The following is a 23,995-nucleotide window of genomic DNA, read 5'->3' as shown; positions in this document are numbered from 1 at the left end:
ACTTCATCAGCAATGAGACCTGGGTGGTGGCAGGGAGTTCAGTAGCCTCACAGTATAGAAAGAGGGGGAATACTAGTACCAGCAGGCATGCATGATTTTATAACACAGGATGGCAGACAGCCATCGAGTGCCCCAACAGATGTGTCCTCATCTATAGACACTGAAGTCAAATTTTGGTCAACATAAAGCAGAGATTTTGGTCTGAGTTCAATGCATGATTTTGCATCACTGAGTGTGTGAGCTGTGGTAATTGAATCAGAGGCTGGATGTACAATGTTCAGATCAATCCCCCACATCTTATTGCTTCATCTTAATGCTCGAATTCTCCTTTTCTTACCTCAGGGGTTTTCACTGGCTTCGTGGCTGACTCTGTGAATCGGAAGCATTTCCTGTCAGCCAGTCTCTTTCTCTGGAGCCTTATGACTTTGCTGATGGGGTTTGCCAAGCATTACTGGCAGCTGGTACTGCTGCGCTTTGGGCAAGGGATCAGGTGAATGCCCACTCTTCGCGTTGTCTGACCCTCTCTGTCATTTGTCAGTCTGTGTCCTGGTTGCTGCAATTCCTGGGTAACAGCCAATGATCAACAGCCTGGGACATCTCTCCTCAGCATTATCTTCTGCACTCCGTCTTGGAGTGGTGATTGGAATGCGAGGCAAATAGTGTGGCTGCAGGGTAATGTTTCACCACACGGGGAGCCCCGCTGAAGGTATTAACTAGTGGTGGATAGCAGGATGTTGTTGGAGGTTCCTTGTCTAAGCCTTGATAACAGCAGATGTAGAAATAGGAGAATCAACTGTGCTGAATGTTTGTACCTTGTATAGGGACAGAGCAGAGAATTGCTTGAGGGAGAAATGAGTATTGGGAAAATTGAGTTGATGCCAAGGGAGTTAGGGATGGATAGGCAGGAAGAGGGTGGTCATTCTGGAAGAAGTTGGAGGCAGCAAGCTTTGCATTGAGCATGGGGAGCAGGTGACTGGGTTCGATTGCCGGTCTGACTGGGTGCGGTGTAAGGAGTGGGGCATTGTGCAGGCTACCTATTATGCCTATTATGACAGGTGTAACAGGTAGAGTGATGAACCAGCAGGAAGCAAGCTAAGCCTGGGATAGGCTCGTTCTCTTGACAGGCAGCACACGTTAGGGTTTCTTTCACACACCCTATGGTCTTGGAATGTTGGAAGAGATCTATTGAAATGGTGCCAGGCTACAGGGCTGATTCTGTGGAAAGACTAGAAAGCTGGAGACAGTTGCTTCGTAATTGAGATGCTTGAGAGGTAATGTTCAGGATGATGAAGGATTTCCTGAGGAATGTGTGGGTCTTCCCCGGGTGCTTTGGTTTCCTCCCACAGTCCAAGGATATACCGAATTGGTAATCGTGAATTTTCCCATAATTAGATTAAGGTTAAGTCAGGGTTTTTTTGGGAGTGCTGGGGTGGTGCAGCTCAAGGGCCTATACCACATTGTATTGGTAAATAAATAATGAAATGAATAAGAAATCACTCCACTTGACAGAGATCAGAAGACAGCCATTTCAGATCAAAAGAATTTGAGGGCGATAGGATATTTTTGAACTGCTTGTATTTGTGCATCCATTGACAAGATGGAGAAGCAAATTCAATCACAGCTTTCAGGAGGAGGGTGCAAGAATGTCTGTTGATGTGGATCAAGAGTGCAGGAGTCAAGAGAAACAGCAGTCTCAATGGATTGAAAACCTTTCTCTGTGCAAGTTCCCCAGAGTCGTAAATGTTGTAACTTTTGTATTTGATTCTCACATCTTCTGTCCCCTTTCACAGTGAGGCTGGATGCACACCGTTTGCAATCAGTCTGATTGTGGACTACTTCCCAAAAGTGATTCGAGGCTCAGCCATTGGCTTCTATAACTGGGGGATCTACGCTGGCTATAGTGTCTCGTATGCTGTCGGCAACTATGTCACCAGGGCCAACATCCTGGGGCAGGTAAGATTCATTTCCAGAGATGCGGATCCTGTAGCCACTCCAAGGTAAAAACTCTCCCTTTTCCTCTCACTGCTTCCCCCAGTGGAGACTCTGACCCGAAGAACAATAGCAGAAGGTGAAACGGGGAGCCCAATCACAAAGGTCATTGAAACAACTTGCGAAGTAAGCAGCAATTGTTTCTCAAGAATTAAGCCTATGTGCCCTCAGCCTCTGAAGTGGATGTAATTCACCAGGAATAATAACATATTATTCATAGAAGAGCAGCAGTCCAAGGGCACAGGTATATATTTCCTTGACGCAGGTCGATAGGGCAATGTAGATGTCATTTGGCACACTTAGCTTCATTGATCAGGGATTTAATGCAGGAGTTGGGAGGTCGTGTTCCAACTATACAACTTGTTAAAATCACGCTTGGAGTCCTGTGCACTGTTCTGGTCACCCAGCTATAGGCAGAATATCACTAAGCTGAAAAGCGTGTGGGGAAAATTCACAAGGATGTTGCTAGGACTGATGGGCTTCAGTTACAAGGAGGGGGTAAATAGACTGGGACTTCTTTTCCTGGGACACGGGGCTGAGGGGTGATTTTATAGAGGTTTATAAAATCATGAGAGGTGTAGATAAAGTGGGTGCTCAAAGTCTTTTTTCTCCCCCAGGGTAAGGGAATCAAAAACTAGTGGACATGGGTTGAAGGTGAGAGGGAAAAGATTTCAAATGGACCTGAGGAGCAAGTTTTTCAGTGAGTGGTGGATATACGGAACGAGTTGCCAGATGAAGCAGTTACAATATTTAAAAGTCATTTGGACAGATGGTTAGAAAAGGTTTGGAGGAATATGAGCCCAATGCACAGGCATGGGACAAACACGAGGAAATCTGCAGATGCTGGAAATTCAAACAACACACACAAAATGCTGGTGGAACCCAGCAGGCCAGGCAGCATCTATAGGAAGAAGCACTGTCAACATTTCAGGCCGAGACCCTTCATCAGGGCATGGGACAAGCTCAGATTGGTTGGTCTGGATAAGTTGGGTCACAGAGCCTGTTTTTGTGCCTTAAAACTCTATATGTTCAGGTCAGTCTTTATCCTGCAATCAATGCCACCTTTTACCCATTACTTCACGACTGTTTGTGACAACTTCCTGTATGTGGTTTGGCTACTGCACTCCCTATTATTTATTTGTTCATTATTAATCATTTTATTATTCATTTGCTGTGCCATATGACTGGGGCAATCATGGTCTTTCCACGACCGTGGTTGTTCTTGGCAAATGTTTCTGTAGAGGTATTTGCCAATGCTTTCTTCTGGGCAGTGCCTTTACAAGACGGGTGACAGATTGTCTGCCTGGTATCAGTGGTTGCATAACCAGGACTTGTGATATGCTCATATGAGCATCCACCATGTGCTCCCAGGGCTTCATGTGACCCTGATTGGGAGGCTTATCAGGTGCACACCTTGCCCAAGGGTGACTTGCAGTCTAGCAGAGGAAAGGAGCACCATGCATCTCCTTTGACAGAGATCTATCTCTCCCCCCCCCCCCAACTCAATCACTGTTATTACACTTACTAAATCAAAGGGTTCAGTGGTTGGATGTTGGATCAAGGGAGTCATAGAAAGAGATACAGCACAGAAGGACCACCAAGTCCATGCCAATCACAACCCACCCTATTATACTAATCATACATTAATCCAGGGAAATAGTCCATTGGTCCAAGCCAAGGATGATGCAAGGTGCTTAGGACAGAATTGACAGGAAAGGAAAAATATAATGGCATGTGAAACCCCAGGAGGAGAGAGAATGTGTTCTCTGGAGTGGGTGGCATTCCCTTGCTTAACCTGAACAGGTTGGGGAAAGGTTGTTCATTTCTGACGCTGTGTCTGTCTCAGGGCTGGAGGTGGTCCTTCTTCCTCAGTGCTGTCCCGGGGTTTGTTGTTTCCGTCGTCCTGCTGCTGACAGTCCGTGAAGTTCCATCCAGGAAGGAAAGTGACTTCAACCCACTCCTTACCACAACGGGAAGGCTCACCCTCAGACAGAAACTTCTGCAGGGCGTGCAGCCGTTCCTGAAACCCTCGCTCCTGCTCTTCTCTCTTGCTGGCTCCGTCAGGAATGCAGGTAAATGATTGGAAGAGAGAGGCATGGATGGATCTGGGTTCAACCTGCATCTTATCAGAGCTGAGAAACGTTACAAGTCCCTGAGCTAAATGGAAATGCTTCATATGGAATATTCTAACACATTATTTAACCCCCTTCACTTGCTCTTGAGTATTATCCCATCTCCACCCCTCGTCAGATCCTCTCAGTCACCATTCTCTTTAACGTCCCTTCCTGCTCTCTCTCCATTCCCTTTAATACCCAACCCAACTTTGTCTATATGGTGGAGAGAAAAGATGGAAACTGGAGCACCTGCAGTATAAAATGCTGGAGGAACACAGTGGGTCGGGCAGCATCTCTGGAAGGAAGTGGACAGTCAAAACTCCAGGTCCATGTGAAGTGTCTCAACCCAAAACATCAACTATGCATAGAAGCTGGCTGACCTGCTGAGTTCCTCTAGAGTTTTATGTGTTTATCTACACCATTTCCATTTCCTTTAGAGTCCATCCATTTAGACCCCAGTGTCTACTCAATTCTTTTTCATTAATATTGCAACTGGTTTAATCTTTGCTCCCTTTAATATCCCACAATCCTCTTCCAATATCCTTCAGTTCAACACCCTTTCTAATCCCAATTTCCTGCTCACTCCACTCGCCCTTTAATATCCCAACAGGAACTATTTCCCAGATGGTGACATTCTATTTACCACCAGCTCCAGTTCTCAATCATTCTGGCCTATTTGCCTCACTTAGTCCCTGTGTTCTGAAATGAACTTTTCAGAAGCATGTCTGATCTAAGGATCAGTAACTACCATCTGTTACCATGACAGCTCAATGTCAGTCACAAAACTCCCTCTACCATCAGGCAGTCCCAGAACAGGTACAGTGCGGGTTAGAGACAGGGTAAAGTTCTCTCTACAATGTTCCATCCGACATTCCTAAGGCAACCACAGCGCAGGTTAGATACAACATAACATTCCCTTTGCAATGTGCCATTAAACATTCACATGAAACATTTGGAGCAGGATTTATTTACTTGCTGTGTATTTAAACCTTTCACAATTGAGTTATTTTTAAACCTGATGTAATATCCAGGACATCTCCAAGGAACGGTGCCTCAAAAAATTGGCATCCATCATCAAGGACCCCCACCATCCAAGACATGTCCTCTTCTCATTGTTACCATCAGGATGGAGGTACAGAAGCCTGAAGGCAAACACTCAGTGATTTACAAACAACTTCTTCCCCTCTGCCATCCGATTTCTAAATGGACATTGAACCCAAGAATATTACCCCACTACCTTTTAATTTATGCTTTTGCACTATTTATTTAACTATTATATATATATATTTACTATAATTTCCATTTTTCTATATTATTATGTATTGCATTATACTACTGCCACAAAGTTAACAAACTTCATGACATATGCCTGATTCTGATATTATTTGTGTTGTGTGGTTTGTCTGGGACGTGGGCTGCGGTTTTTGTAAGCTCAGTACCCAGAGGGTCACCTCAATCTGCTTTTGTCTCTATATTCTCACACAAAGTCACCTGGAAGAAAAATCCCATAGGTTCCTCAGTCCAGATTGGTGTCAAGGAATGTCATGGAATTCCCTGACCAAACACACATGGCAGGAGCTATACACTGCCAACTCACCCATATGGGTTAGAGTTGATTCCCGTTGTGTTTCCATTCCTGAATTAAATTCCAGAAGTCAGGAATTCAAAAACCAAATGGACAGGTGTGGGTTTTCGTTTAAAGTGAAAGATAGGTTTGTTGTCATATGCACAAGTGCATGCATACATAGGTGGAATGAAAACCTTACTCGCAGCAACATCAGAATTATAATCAGAATCAGGTTTATTATCAGCGACATATGACATGACATTTTGTTGTTTTGTGGCAACAGTATAGAGCAAGATATAAAAATTACTACAAGTTACAAAAATAAGTAGCACAAAAAAGGAATAACAAAGTAGTGTTCACAGAGTTGTGGAGAGTTTAGAAATCTGATGGCTGAGGAGAGGAAGTTGTTCCTAAAACGTAGAATGTGAGTCTTCAAGCTCATAACATCATATAAGCAGCATTTATAAGAGAAAAATAAACATAAATAAATTCTTAATTTTACAATAAAATACAATTAGAATTTAAAAAAAAAACAAAGACCAATCTGTAGTGATTAGGGTTTTGCTAGGTGGTTCAAAAGCTGAATGTGACTGTTCTTGAAGCTGGTGGTGTGTGGCTTCAGGCTTCTGCACCTCCTGCTCAGTGGTAGCTGCAATGTGATGGCTTGGCCCAGTTGAGGCAATGCCTCCAGTAGGTATCAACAATGATGGGAAGGGATGTGGCCATGAAGTAGCATGGGCAGAGTAGAGCATTCTCTGCAGCTTCTTACATTCCTCTGTATTCTGGAATCTGCTATTCTGGACCATGATGCAGCCATTCAGGATACTTTCAACAGTACATCTGTAGAAGTTTCTGAGAGAGTTTAGTGAAAGCTGAATCTCCTTAAACTCCTAAGAAAGTAAATATGCTGGAACAATTTCCTTATGATTGCATCCGTGTGCTAGGCCCAGGAACGGTCATCCAATATGACAGACAAACTCTTCTCGGGCTTCCAGCCGGGTACAGTACTCAACTATAACTGAAGTTTCAATGATGTTGTGATCATCTTCAGGGATACCTGATGAAGATGGCTGCGTTTGCATTTGAAACATCAGTTATAATTGATTCCTGTACCCGGATGGAAGCCCAAGAAGAGTTTATTCATCACTTACACCAGGAAAGCACTGGATCCTTTGTCAGTCAGTATGTTCATGCACAGAAATTTAAAGTTGCTGACCCTCTCCACTGTAGTCCCCAATGTAGACTGACAAACATTCACCTTCCTTTCCCTTCCTGAAGTCAACAATCATCTCTTTGGTTTCTCACGTTGAGCAAGAAATAGTTGCAGCGGCACCATTTAAGCAGGTGTCCTATCTCACTCTGGTAAGCTGACTCATCACCAGCTGCGACTCGTCTAACAGTAATGTTGTTGGCATTAGAGCAGTGCTCAGCTACGCAGTTACGTGAATATGGAGAGCAGAGCAGGGGGTTAAGCATGTAGCCTTGAGGTGCATCTGTGTTGATGGTCAGCAAGGAGGAGATGTTATCACCGCTCCTCTCTGCCGATGAGGGTGTCGAGTATCCAGTTGCAGAGGGAGGTACAGAGGCCTAGAATTTAAAATTTGACATTAAAAAGCTGAATCAATAAAAGTGAATAAGATGTTATGGCATTGTCATCAAGTGGTTCATTAGATCTTGTAGAGAAGGAAACCAAGTTAGTTAAAATGGCTGACTTATCTACGTGTGGTTGAACTTTAACTGCCTTAGGCAGTTTAAATAAGCCAGCAAATTGGAAACATCTCCCAGAATAATAGAAAAAGATGTGTGATCAGTACACAGTTCAGCCAAAGTAGATTTCGCCACTTCACTGGACGGGGCTGCTACAACATCAGTTAACAAACTGCTTCTTCTCTCTGTTTTCAGGAGGGTATGTTTGGGCCTACAATACCCAAACGTATTTCAATCTGTACTACAACGGTGTGGATGTGGGCCGCTGGTTGTCATGGATACCGTTGGTTGGGGGCTGCATTGGAGCTGTGGCTGGAGGGTTTATTTCTGATCAACTAGTCAAAAATAAAGGCTTATACGCACGTGTCTGGGTCTTGGTCTTCAGTCAGGTGAGTTCTATCTCATGCTGCAGGGGAAAGTAGAGCCATCTGTCCTTCAGACCAAAAATGTTCCTGAAGGGAGACGTCACACCCATCATCAGCACTTGTAGGGGAACGGTACTGAGGGAGTGTCACACCGTCAGAGGGACAGTACTGAGGGAGTGTCGCACTGTCAGAGGGACAGGACTGAGGGAGTGTCACACCGTCAGAGGGACAGTAATGTGGGAGGGTCACACCGTCAGAGGGACAGTACTGAGGGAGTGTCACACCGTCAGAGGGACGGTACTGAGGGAGTGTCACACTGTCAGAGGGACGGTACCGAGGGATTGCCGCACTGTCAGAGGGACAGTACTGAGGGAGTGTCACACTGAGAGAGGGGCAGTACTGAGGGAGTGTCACACCGTCAGGGGGACAGTACTGAAGGAGTGTCACACTGTCAGAGGGACAGTACTGAGGGAGTGTCACACTGAGAGAGCGGCAGTACTGAGGGAGTGTCACACCATCAGAGGGACAGTACTGAAGGAGTGTCACACTGTCAGAGGGACGGTACTGAGGGAGTGTCACACTGTCAGAGGGACAGTACTGAGGGAGTGTCACACTGAGAGAGCGGCAGTACTGAGGGAGTGTCACACCATCAGAGGGACAGTACTGAAGGAGTGTCACACTGTCAGAGGGACGGTACTGAGGGAGTGTCACACTGTCAGAGGGACAGTACTGAGGGACTGTCACACTGAGAGAGGGGCAGTACTGAGGGAGTGTCACACTGTCAGAGGGACAGTACTCAGGGAGAGTCACACTGTCAGAAGGACAGTAATGAGAGAGGGTCACACCGTCAGAGGGACAGTACTGAGGGAGTGTCACACTGTCAGAGGGACGGTACTGAGGGATTGCCACACTGTCAGAGGGATAGTACTGAGGGAGTGTCACACCGTCAGAGGGACAGTACTGAGCGAGTGTCACACTGTCGGAGGGACAGTACTGAGAGAGTGTCGCACTGTCAGAGGGACAGTACTGAGCGAGTGTCACACTGAGAGAGGGCAGCACTGAGGGAGTGTCACACTGAGAGAGAGGCAGCACTGAGGCAACACTGCACTGTTGGAGGGTCAGTGCTGAAGGAATGCTGCATGATTGGAGGGACAGTGCTGCATCGTCAGAGGGTCAGCACGCTTTCCAGTGCAATCACATCCTTCCTCTAGTGTGGGAAATAGAACTGCATACATTATTCCATTATTGCCTAACAAATGTTGTACCATAACCTCCCAGGTCTTATAGTCTAAACCCAAGTAATACTGCAAATCTGAGTATGTCATATAAAAAACATGATGGCAGTTGTCTACATGCCTCCAAATAGTGGCCAGGATGTGGGATGCAAATTACAATGGGAGATAGAAAAGGATTGTATGTAAAAAGGGCAATGTTACAATAGTTCTGAGGGATTTCAATATGCTGGTAGATTGGGAAAATCAGGTTGGTGCTGGATCCCAACAGAGGGAATTTGTGGAATGTGTATGAGATGACTTTTTAGAGCAGTTTGTGGTAGAGGTCACAAGGGAAAGGCAATTCTGATGTGGTTATTGTACAATGAACCAAATTTGATTAGAGGGCTTAAGTTAAAGGAACCCTGAGGAAGCAGTAATCATTATATGATAGAATTCACCCTGCCGTTTCATCGGAAGAAGATATATCAGTATTATGATGGAGTAAAAGGAATTACAGAGGCATGAGGGTGGAGCTGGCCAAAGTAGATTGGAGGGTGACACTAGCAGGGATGATGGCACAACAAAAATAACTGGAATTTCTGGGGATAATTTGGAAAGCATCCCAAAGATGAGGAAGTATTCTAAAAGGAGGATGAGGCTACCGTGGTTGAGGAGGGAAGGCAAAGACAGCATAAGATTAAAGGAGAAGGCATTTAGCATACAATAGCAGAAATTAGTGGAAAGTTAGAGGACTGGGAGACTTTTAAAAACTAATGAAGGCAACTATATAACCCGTAAGTTGAGAAAAGGTGAAATGTGAGGGGAAGCTAGCCAGTAATATAAAAGAAGATCCAAACTTTTTTTTTCAAATAGTTAAAGAGTAAAAGTGGATATTGGTCCATTGGAAAATGATGCTGGAGAGATAGTTGCGGAGAAAAAAGAAATGGTGGAGAAACTTATTAAGTAGTTTGCATCAGTCTTCGCTGTGGAAGATACTAGCAGTATGTCAGATGTTTGAGAGTATCAGAGGGCAGAGGTGAGTTTAGTTGGTATTACTAAGGAGAAGGTATTTAGGAACCAGAAAGGTCTGAAGGTAGATAAATTGCCTTTACCAGATGGACTACTGCCCAGGATTCTGAAAGAGGTAGATGAAGAGATTATGGAGGCATTAGTAATGATCTTTCAAGAATCACTAATTTCTGGAATGGTACCAGAGGAATGGAAAATAGCAAATGTCTCTCCATTCTTTAAGAAGCCAAGGAGGCAGAAGAAAGTAAATTAAAGGCCATTTAGCCTGACTTCAGTGGTCAGGAAGATGTTAGAGTCCATTACTAAAGATGAAGTTTCAGGAAACTTGGAGGCACATGCTAAAATAGGCCAAAGTAGGCATGGTTTCCATGAGGGGAAATCTTGACTGACCAATCTGTTGGAATTCTTTGAGGAAATAATAGACAGGATAGGCAAAGGAGAGTCAATGGATGTTGTTTACTTGGATTTTCAGAAAGCCTTTGACAAGGTGCCGCACGTTAGACTGCTTAACAAGATAAAAGCCCGTGGTATTACAGAAAGATGGTAGCATGGAAAGAAAATTGGCTGACTGGCAGGAATAAGGGGGGGGGGGACTTTTATGGTTGGCTGCCAGTGACTAGTGGTGTTCCTCAGGTACCACTTCTTTTCATGTTATATGTCAGTGATTTGGATGACAGAATTGATGGCTTTGAGACCAAATTTGCAGATGATATGAAAATAGATGGAGGAGCAGGTAGTGTTGAGGAAGGAGGGAATCTGTAGAAGGACTAGGACAGATTGGAAGAATGGACAAAGAAGTGGCATGTGGAAGTGTAGAGTCATGCACTTTGGTGGAACGAATAAAGGCATTGACCATCTTTTAAACAGGGAGAAAATTCAAAATTCAGAGGTGCAAAGGGACTTGAGAGTCCTTATGCAGGATTCTCTGAAGGTTAACTTGCAGGCTGAGACGGTGGTAAAGGAGACAAATGTAATCTGAGCATTCATTTCAACAAGACTTCAATATAAGAGCAAGGATATAATGCTGTGGCTTTACAAGGCATTAGTCAGACTGCACTCAGAGTACTGTGAAGAGTTTTGGGCCCCTAATCTAAGAAAAGATGTGGTGGCATTGGGGAGGGTCCAGAGGAAGATCATGAGAATGAGCTGGGAATGAAAGGGTTAATCTGTGAGGAGTGTTTGATGGTTCTGGGTATGTATTCACTAGAGTTTAGAAGCATGAAGGACAAATCAGACAGACAGACATATTTTATTGATCCCGAGGGAAATTGGGTTTCGTTACAGTCACGCCAACCAAGAATAGAGTAGAAATATAGCAATATAAAACCATAAGTAACTAAATAATAATAAGTTAATCATGCCAAGTGGAAATAAGTCCAGGACCAGCCTATTGGCTCAGGGTGTCTGACACTCTGAGGGAGGAGTTGTAAAGTCTGATGGCCACAGGCAGGAATGACTTCCTATGATGCTCAGTGTTACACCTTGGTGGAATGAGTCTCTGGCTGAATGGACTCCTGTGCCTAACCAGTACATTATGGAGTGGATGGGAGTCATTGTCCAAGATGGCATGCAACTTGGACAGCATCCTCTTTTCAGACACCACCGTCAGAGAGTCCAGTTCCAACCCCACAACATCACTGGCCTTACGAATGACTTCGTTGATTCTGTTGGTGTCTGCTACCCTCAGCCTGCTGCCCCAGCACACAACAGCAAACATGATAGCACTGGCCACCACAGCCTCGTAGAACATCCTCAGCATCGTCCGGCAGATGTTAAAGGACCTCAGTCTCCTCAGGAAATAGGGACAGCTCTGACCCTTCTTGTAAACAGCTTTGACCAGTCCAGTTTATTGTCAATTTATATCCCCAGGTTATTGTCAATTCATATCCTCCACCATGTCCACTCTGACCCCTTGGATGGGAACAGAGATCACCAGTGCCTTAGCCTCATTGACAGATGTCTCATTGACATCTATCAAAAGGTCTGGATAGAGACGATGTAGGGAGGATGTTTCCTGTAGTGGGTGAGTCCAGGACCAGAGGGCACAGCTTCAGACTGGAGGGATGTCATTTAGAACAGAGATGAGGAGGAATTTCTTCAGCCAGAGGGTAGGGATTGTATATCTAAAGCAGAGGTTGATATATTCTTGATTACTCAAGACATCAAAGGTTATGGGGAGAAGGTAGGAATGTGGGATTGACAGGGATAATGAATCAGCCATAGTGGAATGGCAGAGCAGACACAATGGGCTGATGGTCTAATTCTGCTCCTGTGCCTCATGGTTTTTATGTTTTCATCACCAATACATTTACGCAAGCTGCCTCTGTCAGGGATAACTGGGTGTACGTCAGGGTACCTCTGTGCTTCAATATTCCTAAGGGGCCTGGCAATCATTGGTTATATCCTAATTCATTCTTCCAAAGTGCATCACCTCGAGCCTTTCTGGATTAAATTTCATCCTCCTTTGCTTTGCTCATCTTACTGACTCATTAATACCATGTTGTACCCAACCACTGTTCGCATTATCACCACCACCAATTTTCATGTTACCTATGAATTTACTAATCATATCTCCTACATTACATGAAAATTGGGTAGATGTATGTAATAATATGTACTACAAACATTAAAGGTTCCAAGACCTATTCATTTTATTAGCCACAGGCTTCCAATCACAAAAGAAACCCTCCACTATTTGTGATGTCCTATTACCAAGCGTATTTTGGATCCAGTTTTTCAAATTGGATCTTTTGGGCCATATTCACATCTGGGGCCTTGTCAAAGGTCTTAGTAAAGTCCATGTGCACTGACCTCATCATGGCATTTTCAAAAATATTCAGGGAAGGCAGTACTTCTCACTAATAAAACCAAGTTGACTATTTTTGACTATCTGTCCTTTTGATTAATCCTGTCCCTCAGAGATTTTCTGACCATTTAAGTTAGTCTAACAGGACCACAGTTACTTGGCATATCCCAGATACCCCTCTTGAATAAAACACTACATGAATTCTCCAACTGCTGCGTGCTCTATTGTAACAGATGACAAGTATCATTGAAGATTAGATTGGCTTCACACACAGATTGCCCTTTTCCTTCCTAATTGGCTCCACCCTGTGACTGGTTGTCCTCTTGTTCTTAATATACTTATAAAATGCTTTGACACATTCCCTAATCTGTACATGATACTTTGTGTACACTTCGTGCCCACCTAGTTTGTTTTTTAAGAACCGTACATTACCTGTACTCCTGATGTGTACACTCCATGTTCTGTTCCCTTGTACTTGCCAGTTGCCTCCTTTTCTTTTTTTCATCGCTTGATCTTCCCATCAGCCATGGATTCTTGGACTTGTTGACCTTAGATTGGCTTGCCAGCTCTCCCTATTTCATTTTTGGTGCGAGTTATCTGATCAGACTGCCATTTGCAGGAACTTTCTGTTTGCAGTTGGTTACTGCAGTCGCTATGTGCAATAATGATTACGATTCAGAAATACACTTAATTGGGAGGACATCTCTGTGATAAGTCTTTGAAGGTCAGGCAAGCCCAGGCCCCATTCCCAGCTTCTGCTGATCTGCTGTGTACATTGGTCTAGTCAGCATCTGTGTACATATATTTTTCTGGGAAGTGAGAATCTCTGTTCTCTTAAGATTAGGTCAGTGCTTGTGTGATTATCTTGTGTAGTAATGGCCTCTCTGTTTTACAGGTAGCAGCAGCTCCCTTTGTCGCTGGGGCCCTTTGGCTGAAACCTCCCTATGCCTTCCTCTCTTTGATCCCAGCCAATATAATTGGTAAGTGTTGTGTGGTTGGAACGGGGATTAACTTTCTGAGGAACCTCAGTGGTTGCGTGTGTATGTGCAGGATTTGGACAGGAAGTTAGAGAGAAAGAGGTGGAAATGTGCACTGCAACAGGATTCTCCACCAGGACCACAGCATGTGACACACTGCTCCCAAGTCCATCCCCAAAGATCACACAGCATTCTGTAAATATGTGCAGTTCTGCAGTGTTTATTAACGTCCAACAGTTCCTTCCTGCCTGTCTGTGTTATGTCACTCTGTGTGTCCCCGCAGACATTGGGAGCAGTGAACAGATGGTGAAAGTCTGTGTGTTTCAAGATTCAAAAACTTTATTGTCATTCTAACCATACATCAGCTCTGTAGGGCAGAATGAGACAGCATTTCCCAGGAGCAGTGCAATCATAACATAACAAACGCAACACTAAATAATAAACATAACAATAAATAGTAAAACACAACAACCATATGTCAGTTAAAAACAAGTTATAACTGTCCAGTGCAAGTTAAAAGTGTCCAAAGCAGAGTCTGGTAGAGCAGCTATTTAGCAGTTTGACTGCCTGTGGGAGGAAGCTGTTTAGTAGCCTTGTGGTTTTAGTTTTGATGCTCCTGTAACGTTTACCTGATGGCAGAAGAACAAACAGTTCATGGAGAGGGTGTGAGGGGTCTTTAATGATGTACCATGTCTTCTGGAGGCATCGACTCCGAAAGAGGTCTTGGACAGAAGGTAGGGAGACCCCAATAACCTTCTCTGTTCCCCTAACCACCCCCTGCAAGGCTTTTTTGTCGGCAGCACTGCAGCTGGAGTACCAGGTTGTGATGCAAAAGGTCAGCACACTCTCAATCACTCCTCTGTAGAATGTAGTTAAGATGTTAGTGGGGAGTGATGCTTGTTTAAGCTTCCTCAGAAAGTGCAATCTCTGCTGGGCTCGTTTCACAATCCCAGTGGTGTTCCTGGTCCAGGTGTGATTGTCTGAGATCTGCACCCCAAGGAACTTGATGTTTTCCACTCTCTCCACTGTGGAGCCGCTGATGCTGAGGGGTGGGTGCTCAGGCTGAGACCGTCTGAAATCGGCGATCATCTCCTTGGTTTTGGTGACATCAAGCATCAAGTTGTTGTCACTGCACCAGCTCTCTAGGTGTTTGACCTCCTCCCTGTACATTGTTTCATCATTTTTGCTGATGAGCCCCACCCCTGTGGTATCGTCAGTAAATTTAATGATCAGGTTCTCCTTGAATCTGGCTGCACAGTCATGTGATAGCAGTGTAAACAGCAATGGGCTGAGCACACAGCCTCGTGGGGATCCAGGATTGAGCGAGTGGCTGTGGAGAGAGTCTGTGTATAGTGAGTTGGTACACAGTGAGCTTCTGTGTTCATGGATGCTGTGTGGGACTGCCTTGAGTCAGTGGACTGGACAATATTCAGGAATTCATCTTCGAGTCTGAATGAATACACCACAATTGTCAATGACTTCATCGAGAGTATGTGCCTTTGAGTATATACTTGATGTACCAAACCAAAAGCCATGGATGAGCAAGGAGACTTATATTCTGCCCAGTGCTAGATCTGTGGCATTCAAGACTGGTGATCTAGAACTACACAAGAGGTCCAGGTACAGCCTACAGAAGGCTATTTTGAGGGCAATAAAACAATTCTGATCGAGTTTAGAGATGGAATTAGATGCGCGTCAGCACTGGCAGGGTTTGCAGGCCATTTCTTCCTACAAAGCGAAACCTAACATGAATAGCTGCAATACTTCACTCTCAGATGGGCTCAACGCTTTTTATGCACACTTTGAAAGGGAGAATAAAACTACACTTGTGCAAATCACTGCAGTATCTGGTGACCCTGTGGTCTCGAACATCAGAACATCTTTCAAGAGGGGTGAACCCTTGCAAGGCGTCAGACCCCGAAAGTGTACCTGGTAGGGCTCTGATAAAAACCTGTGTGTGATAATCATAGCAGTGCCCAAGAAGAGCAGATTGAACTTCCTCAATGACTATCACCTAGTGGCACTCACATCTACTGTGCTGAAATACTTTGAGATGTTGGTTATGGCTAGAATCAACTCCTGCCTAAGCAAGGACTTGGATCTGCAGCAATAGGTCTATGGCAGAGGTAATCTCATTGGCTCTACCTACGTTATGTTGCTGTATATTGACTACAACTCTGAGTTTAACACAATCATACCCTCAGTTTTAATCAGCAAGCTCCAAAACCTGGGCCTCTGTACTTCCCTCTGTAACTGGATCCTTGACTTCCTCACTGGGAGACCACAGTCTATGCTAATCGGAAATAACATCTCCTCCTCGCTGACAGTCAGCATTGGTGCACCTCAAGGATGCGTGCTTAGCTGACTACTCTACTCCCTCTATACCTATGACTGTGTGGCTGGGCACAGCTCAAACACCATATATAAATTTGCAGATGATACAACTATTGTTGGCAGAATTTCAGATGGTAATGAGGAGGCATACAGGAGCAAGATAGATGAGTTGGTTGAGTGGTGTCACTGCCACAACCTTGCAGTCAACGTCAGCAAGACCAAGGATTTGATTGTGAGCTTCAGGAAGGAGAAGTCAAGTGAACACACAGCCGCCTTCGGCGAGGGATCAGCAGAGGAAAGTTCCTGGGTGTCAACATCACTGAGCATCTACAATATCCTGAGCCCAACATATTGACGCAATTTCAAAAAAACTCGTGACAGTGGTTGTATTTCATTAGCAGTTTGAGGAGAATTGCTACGTCACCAAGGACACTTGCAAATCTAAATTTCTACGGATGTACCTTGGAGAGCATTCTAACTGGTTGCATCAATGACTGGTATGGAGGGGCCATGGAACTGAATTGGAAAAAGCTGCAGAAAGTTGTGTACTCAGCCAGCTCCATCATGGGCACTAGCCTCTCCAGTATCCAGGACACCTTGAAAAGGCGATGCTTCAAAAAGGCAGCTTAAAATCATTAAGAACTCCCATTACCCAGGGTTTACCCATTACCTCTTCTCATTGTTACCATCGGGGGGTGGGGGGGGAGTACAGGAGCCTAAAGACACACACAAAACATTTTAGGAGCTGTTTCTTTCCCCATCACCATCAGACTTCTGAATGGACAATGAAACTGCAAACACTACTTCTCTTTTTGCACTACTTATGTAATTTAACTATATATAATATAATTTATAGTTTTTCTTATCATATATTGCAATGTATTGCTGCCACAAAATAACAAATTTCATGGCGTGCCAGTGATATTAAACCTGACTGATTCTGTGAGAATAGAGGTATCCTGCACATATGTACAAGTTTTGTGCGCACTTTAAGAGTCCAGTGAGCAACTGTGCACGTAGATTGTCCAGTGAACCGAGAATCTCTGTTCTCCCTGATTTGTTTGCCCTTTCTTGTCTTTGCACTCCAGGTGAGATGGGGATTGGGGTCGCACTGACTATCGTCGTGGAGCTGGTCTCACCTGCAGTTCGCACTCCTGTGGTGGCCATCTACATCTTCATCATTTCCAATATTGGTGGGAATGCCCCACTGCTGGTCACTCCTCTAACCAGGCATTGGAATCTGCGGTTTGCCTTGCTGATCTTGTGTCCTGGTTTGTACATTGCTGGTAGGTCCAAGCTCCATTTATTGGCTGGCAGATTCTACTGAGGTAAACAGCATACAGGCCAAATGATTGTAACAAAAACATTTCAGCCAGAACATTATGTTCCTTTCCTACTCCACCTTCTTTTCATTCTCCATCACCTCAGCCTCCTTTTCTCTCTCCTACCTTCTCCAACCCCTCTTCTCCCACCTCACTTCTTCCCTCCTAACCTTTCCATTCAGCCCATCAAGTCTGCTCCACCATTTCATCATGGCTGATATATTTTCACTTTCAACCCTATTCTGCTGCCTTCTCCCCAAAACCCTCGATGCCCTTACTAATCAAGAATCTATCAACCTCTGCTTTAAATATACCCAACGACTTGGCCTCCACAAATATCTATGGCAATGAATTCCACAGCTTCGCCACCCTCTGGGTCATTAAATTTCTCCTCTATTTGAAAGGGATGTCCTTCTATTCTGAGGCTGTGCCCTCTGGTCCTAGACTCCCCCACTATAGGAAGCATCCTCTCCATGTCCACTCTATCTAGGCCTTTCAATATTCGATAGGTTTCAATGAGATCACTCCTCGTTCTTCTAAACTCCAGCGAGTACAGGCCCAGAGCCATCAAATGCTCCTCATACATTAACCCTTTCTTTCCTGGGATCATTCTCATGAACCGCCTCTGGACGCCCTCCAATTGCAGCATATCATTTCTTAGATAAGACCAAATTCCCTGAATCCCTATATCACTGACTCCTTTTTCCTCTACCTCTACCACTTGGATTTTGTGGCATCAAGACATGAGCCTTGAAAAGCCAATAGATGAGGAGGGAAAGGTCGGTCAGAGGACTTGTAGAAAATTCAGAGAACCCTCGGTTCAAATTCCAACGTGGACAGTAAAAGAACTTAAATTTAGCTTTTAAAAAATCTGGAAAAACTTTTTGGATCAATGAAGGTAATCATAAAAACTGAATTTTCATTGAAAAGAAACAGGTATTTCACCAATACCATTTGGGGAAGTTATCACTACCTATTAGTAACTCCAGTCCCACGGCAGCTGATCCACTTCGATCTAGTTGACAAAATGGTCAAGAATTGATGATCTTGTCTTATTTGTGATGTGTTGAGAATGGATAAATCCGGGCCAGCCAGTTAAATCTTCACATTGATTGGATTAGACAGAGTGTGTCCCTACTGCCTGGACTGATAACATGTTTCATTCCACAAATGGAGTAGGACACCTGCAATTTTAGTCACTATGTATCTTTATTAGAACACAAAACTTAAAAATCTACAGCACATTACAGCCTCTTCGGCCTACAATGTTGTGCTGACCACGTAACCTACTCTAGAAGCTGCCTAGAATTTCCTTACCTCATAGCCCCCTATTTTTCTAAACTCCATGTACCTATCTAAGAGCCTCTTAAAAGACCCTGTTGTATCCGCTCCCACCACCACTGCTGGCAGTGCATTCCATGCACCCACCATGCTCTGTGTGGAAAACTTACCCCAGACATCCCCTTGGTACCTATTTCCAAGCACCTTAAAGCCATGCCCCCTGGTGTTAGCCATTTCAGCCCTGGGAAGAAGCCTCTGGCTATCCACACGACCAATGCCCTTCATCATCTTGTACACCTCTGTCAGGTCACCTCTCTTCCTCTGTCACTCCAAGGAGAAAAGGCCAAGTTCACTCAAGCTATTCTCATAAGGTACGCCCTCCAATCCAGGCAACATCCTGGTAAATCTCTTCTGCATTCTCCCTATAGTATCCACATGCTTCTTGTAGTGAGGTGACCGGAACTGATCACATCCCTCTTTGTCTTTCTCCCCTCTCTCTGTTTGAAGCTTCCAGCAGTGCTACACTACTCCTAGCTCTGTAATCTCCTTAACTACATCTTTCATTTTCTCAACCCTACATCCACCTTATCTGTGTAAATCCTTCAATCGTTGCTCCTTTCATGTACAGGAAACTGACCAGGCATAAATAGATCTTTTATAGGCTAGCCAGATGTAATGATGAGGACTGGTATTGGGGTCTCAGCTGTTTACAACTTGTATTATCGACTTGGCTGAAGCCACCAACAGAATGGTTGCTGATAACACAATGATAAGGAAGTAGGTTGTCACGAGGATGAGAGAAGGAGTCTACAGAGGGATACAGATAGGTTAGGTGAATGAGCAAAGATCCAACAAATGGAGCATAAGGTTGGAAGATGTGGAATTGTCATTTTAATTGGGGAAAATAAAAAAGAAGCATGATATAAAAGCTGAAAGGTCTGTGATCTGTGGATGCAGTGGATCTGTTTAAGTGCTTGATTCACAGGAGGCTGGTCTGCAGGAAGGGGGTTAACAGATTCCTGTGGGGTCTTGACCAAGTTGATATATACAGAATGTTTCCTGGTGTGGGAGAATCTGGTCACTGTTCAAACCATGGGTTGCCCATTTAAGGCAGAGATGAGTTGATAGATTTTCTCGGAGAGTTATGAGACACTGGGACTCTCTTTCTCAACAGGTAGTAGGTGTGGGTCTTGAGTATTTTATGGCAGAATTGGATCATTATTTGATAAGCAAAGTGGTGATAGGGTACTGGGGAAGGTGGGATACAGAGTTGAGGTTGCAGTCAGACCATCAGTCTTAAGGTCAGACTTTATTCAGTCTTCTTATTCCAGAACACTTGAGGATCAAGCTATTCATGCTCCTAATTTGTACATTCACATAATTCCCTACCTGATCAGCCATTCTACTCTAATTCTGCAGCCTCATCCAGTCTTGCAAACATTGGATATAACTGGGCTTTCCCCATGTGCTATCTCTTTTAAGTTGCTGCACCAATGATGGTGGTTACCATTCACTGGAGATCCCTTCCTGTACTCCCCTACCTTTGCACCTTGCTCTCGTCCTTTAATATGCTACTTAAACTCTACCTCTTTGGCCATAGTTCAGACTCCTTGGTGGTGCTAAAGTTTATTTGTTACTTGCTCTTGTAAACAGCCTTAGGATATACCATACTGTGAAAAGCTGTTATGTAAGTGTGAATTAGAAATGAGGGCTTGGATAATGAGGCATCATTATTGTGGGCATCCTACTGCGCATTACAGCTGGTGAAGTACTTGTGACAAAAAGCACTGGAAGCACAGAACAAGTCAGGTGGCCTCTGTGGAAAGAGAAAACAGTTAATTCTTCAGGTCAAGGACTTTTCATCAGAACTGGGAAGACAGCCCAACACAGTGTTGACTTTCTTCCATTGTCTTCACTACTGTGCCTTTTTCTTTGTCCAGGGACCTCACCGCAAGTCTGCAGACACATCTTCACATCTCTAGAGTTCTCAATCCACCCCTCCCGTTCCCTTTGGTCGGTTACTTACTCTTGAGTTATTCATTGCTAACTACCAACAGGACATTGAATACATTGATTATCTATTGTATCTTTCCCTAACTTCAACAAACGGTGACTGATCTGAAACTTTAACTCAGCATCTTTTTCAACAGATGCTGCCCCTGCTCTCTGACTGTTTGGAGAATTTATTGATCTTCTTTCCGATTTCCAGCAGGTTTTTGATTTTCTTATATTTTTGTAGTGTGGTGTCTGTTGTAGTCCAGGGAACCACCTCCTTTGACCAAACTCACCCAAAGTTATTGTGCAGCTGTTTTGCCGTACAATTTCTCCAAATGCTCTTGGTGCCGATCTATGTTGATACTGAGTGGCTATGTTTCTCTTTCAGGGTCCTTGCTTTTCCTCCTTTCCCTCGTTATAATCCGCTGGGAAGAGAAGAAGGCCTCTAAGGAGGAATTGCGCCCACTGCTGGGATTTGAGAGGGTGGTCTTTGAACATGGATCTATGAGGGAGCTGGAGCATCATGACGACAGCTGATAATTTTCCTGGAGGAATACTCTATCGGACCCTGCCTCAAGGAATGGACTTCTTGGGGGGGAGGGGGTTGTGTGCAGGGGTCAGTGTAGTTGTTTGGGGGAGGGGAGAATTAGCCTAATGCACTGTGAACTCAGTCTGAGATGCTGCAGCATGAATCATACAGCACAAAAACAGGCCCTTCGGCCCACTATGAAGATCCCCTGCTATCCAGGAAGATGCAAATTAATGTAATGTTATGTTCAGAAATGATTGCATTATCAGTGAAGTAATTATTTGGAAATCTGGAACAAGCTTCAGATTTCCAGAGAGCATTTTCTGTAACAGACACTGTAGGTTACCAGCCCAAGGTCAATAACACCTGGCTCTCTCAGTCTGTTCTTTGTGTTTGCTGCTACCTGTGCTATTTTCTGTATTTGCATCTCCCCATCTCTCTGCTCGCCCGTGGTTCTCAGTTCCCGATGGCGGGTTGGTGCAGCGCTTAGTGCTGCTTCCTTCCAGCTTCAGGTGACCTGGCTTCGATCCTGGATCGGCGGCTGGGGTGCACTGTGTCCGGAGTTTGCCCACTCTCCCTACAATGAGCTTTTGTAAAGCTCCAGTGATCTTAGCACAGTTCTGACCATGAATACTGTCTGTGAGAAGTTTGCATGGTCTCCCTATGACTGTGTGGAGTTCCTCTGATTTTGTCCTATATCCTGTGGTTTGGTGACTGGCTCCTCGCATGCGGGTCAGTGGTAGAATCTGTAGAGGAGTGGGCGGGAATATGGGGAACATAAAATGTAAATGGATGCCCTGTTGGTCAGCGTAACCATGATGGGCTGAAGGGCCGGATTCTGTGCTGGGCGATCTATGATTTAATTTGCTACTATAGGTTATCCCTTGGGTTTGCAGAAAAGAATCAAGAGAGAGTGAGTTTTCAGCTCCAGGGGAATCAGGAGAGGAAGAGTGGGCTGAGATCACCCTGCCAAATGTACTAAGTGAGCTTTTAGCTGATAAAGGTCATCACTGAACAGCAACAATGCTTCTCTGCACCGAATGTTCCCGTCCCAGTGAGGGAAAGTGCTGGAGTTATCTGCTGTTGTGTCTGCTGCCTGCGTAAAAAAAAGTTTTCCTGAATTTTATTGTTTGACTTGGATCTCAAATATTAAACTTGTTTTGCTGGCTCTGTCATAAGTGGCCACTCAGACCTGTCCCCTGTGTGTTGTAGTCATTAGTTGAATGAGCTGAAATCACTTGTTGAATGACCTCATATGGCTGATGCGAGTAAAACAAACTGGGACGGTCTGACAGTCAGACTCATCAGGTTTATTATCGCTGACTTTATGACGTGAATTTTGTTGTTCTGCAGCAACGGTACAGTGCAAAAATATAATATTACTATAAACTACAAAATAAATAAATAGTGCAAACAAAGAGAATGATGACTTAGTATTCACGGGTTCACGGACTGTTCAGCAATCTGACGGCGGGGGGATGGAGCTATACCTGAATTGTTGAGTGTGCGCCTTCATGCTTCTACACTCTTCCCCCATGGGAGTAATGAGAAGAGTGCATGCCCTGGATGGTGAGGGTCCTTAGTGCTGGATTCCGCCTTCTTGAGGCATTGCATCTTGAAGATGTCCTCGATGGAGGGGAGACGTGCCTACGATAGAGCTGGCCGAGTTTCTTGTGATCCTGTACACTGGAGTCTCCATTCCAGGATACTCTGCGCTGTGTAATATGGGACAGAATCAGCATTGGGCTCGATTGGGCCAGCACTCCCTGTGCTCGCTTGTGTTCTTGTGTGTGTATATACATACTCAATCACTCCTTACCCATATGTGTGTGAACTGGGTGTGGGTGCACACGTGTGTGTGTTGCGTGTGAACTTGGCAGCATTTCATATTCCACCCCCTGCTCTGGGCAGTCCTGCTGTGGTGCCCTGGCTCAGGGTGGGTAGGTGGAGTGTTTTTGCAGCGGATGGCTGGAGTTTTAAAGGAGCTTCTTGGCTGTCCTTTCCGATCCTGCCACTGCCACGTGGAAGACCCAATCTAGTGCTTGGTTACCCCTCAGTATCTGGAAGGCCAGAACAGGGAAACAACTAGTTGAAAGGACAGGTCATGATGTACACTATCACTGGCCAGCAGTCCAGCATTGACTTGTACTGCCCGGCACAGTTTGGCTCTAATCCAGACAAAGCAGCTCATAGGACCCCGGAGAAAGATTGAATACCATTAACAGGCACTGGTCCGTACTGACCAGCACAATCACTGACCGGCTCCAGCACCAGCCATCACCGTTGACAGAGACAGATTGGCAGTGACCAACAAAGAGAGCCATGCCGATCACACTTCACAGACTGTGACTGCCATCAGCCATGGGCACTAGGGACTTTTGCTCGGCACTGAACAACCCTGGCCAGGATGGTTACTAACTGACAACAACCCATCAATGAGGGGCTCTGACTGATTTTTGGCACAGATAGCAGAGCTGCTGCCTCACAGAACATAGAACACAGAAATCTACAACACATTTCAGGCCCTTCAGCCCACAATGTTGTGCCGACCATGTAACCTACTCTAGAAACTGCCTAGAATTTCCCTAGCGCATGGTCCTCTACATTTCTAAGCTCCATGTACCTAACTAAGAGGCTCTTAAAAGACCCTATTGAATCTGCTTCCACCGCCACCGCCGGCAGTGCATTCCACACACCCACCACCCGGTTCAGACCTGACCTTGGGTGTGCTGTCTGTGTGGAGTTTGCACGTTCTCCCTGTGACCG

At 44.8% G+C, this 23,995-nt stretch overlaps 1 protein-coding gene across 2 annotated transcripts in view; it reads left to right on the top strand.

The window, feature by feature from the left end:
- Positions 1-22,407, top strand: part of LOC132407554 (probable galactarate/D-glucarate transporter GudP) — a 33,859-nt gene extending 11,452 nt beyond the window's left edge. For both annotated transcript variants that reach the window (XM_059994274.1, XM_059994275.1), the window contains exons 3-9: positions 343-490; positions 1,791-1,953; positions 3,836-4,061; positions 7,573-7,766; positions 13,687-13,771; positions 17,191-17,388; positions 21,089-22,407. In XM_059994274.1, coding sequence (XP_059850257.1) covers positions 343-490; positions 1,791-1,953; positions 3,836-4,061; positions 7,573-7,766; positions 13,687-13,771; positions 17,191-17,388; positions 21,089-21,237 — 1,163 coding nt within the window. In that variant the 3' untranslated portion in view covers positions 21,238-22,407. The remainder of the gene's footprint in view (positions 1-342; positions 491-1,790; positions 1,954-3,835; positions 4,062-7,572; positions 7,767-13,686; positions 13,772-17,190; positions 17,389-21,088) is intronic.
- The last annotated feature ends 1,588 nt before the right edge of the window (positions 22,408-23,995 follow it).

The sequence above is a fragment of the Hypanus sabinus genome, chromosome 18 (assembly GCF_030144855.1).
Source record: "Hypanus sabinus isolate sHypSab1 chromosome 18, sHypSab1.hap1, whole genome shotgun sequence".
Taxonomy (NCBI): domain Eukaryota; kingdom Metazoa; phylum Chordata; class Chondrichthyes; order Myliobatiformes; family Dasyatidae; genus Hypanus; species Hypanus sabinus.
The sequence above is the reverse complement of the archived record's forward strand: the minus strand, read 5'-3'. Positions and strand labels throughout refer to the sequence as shown.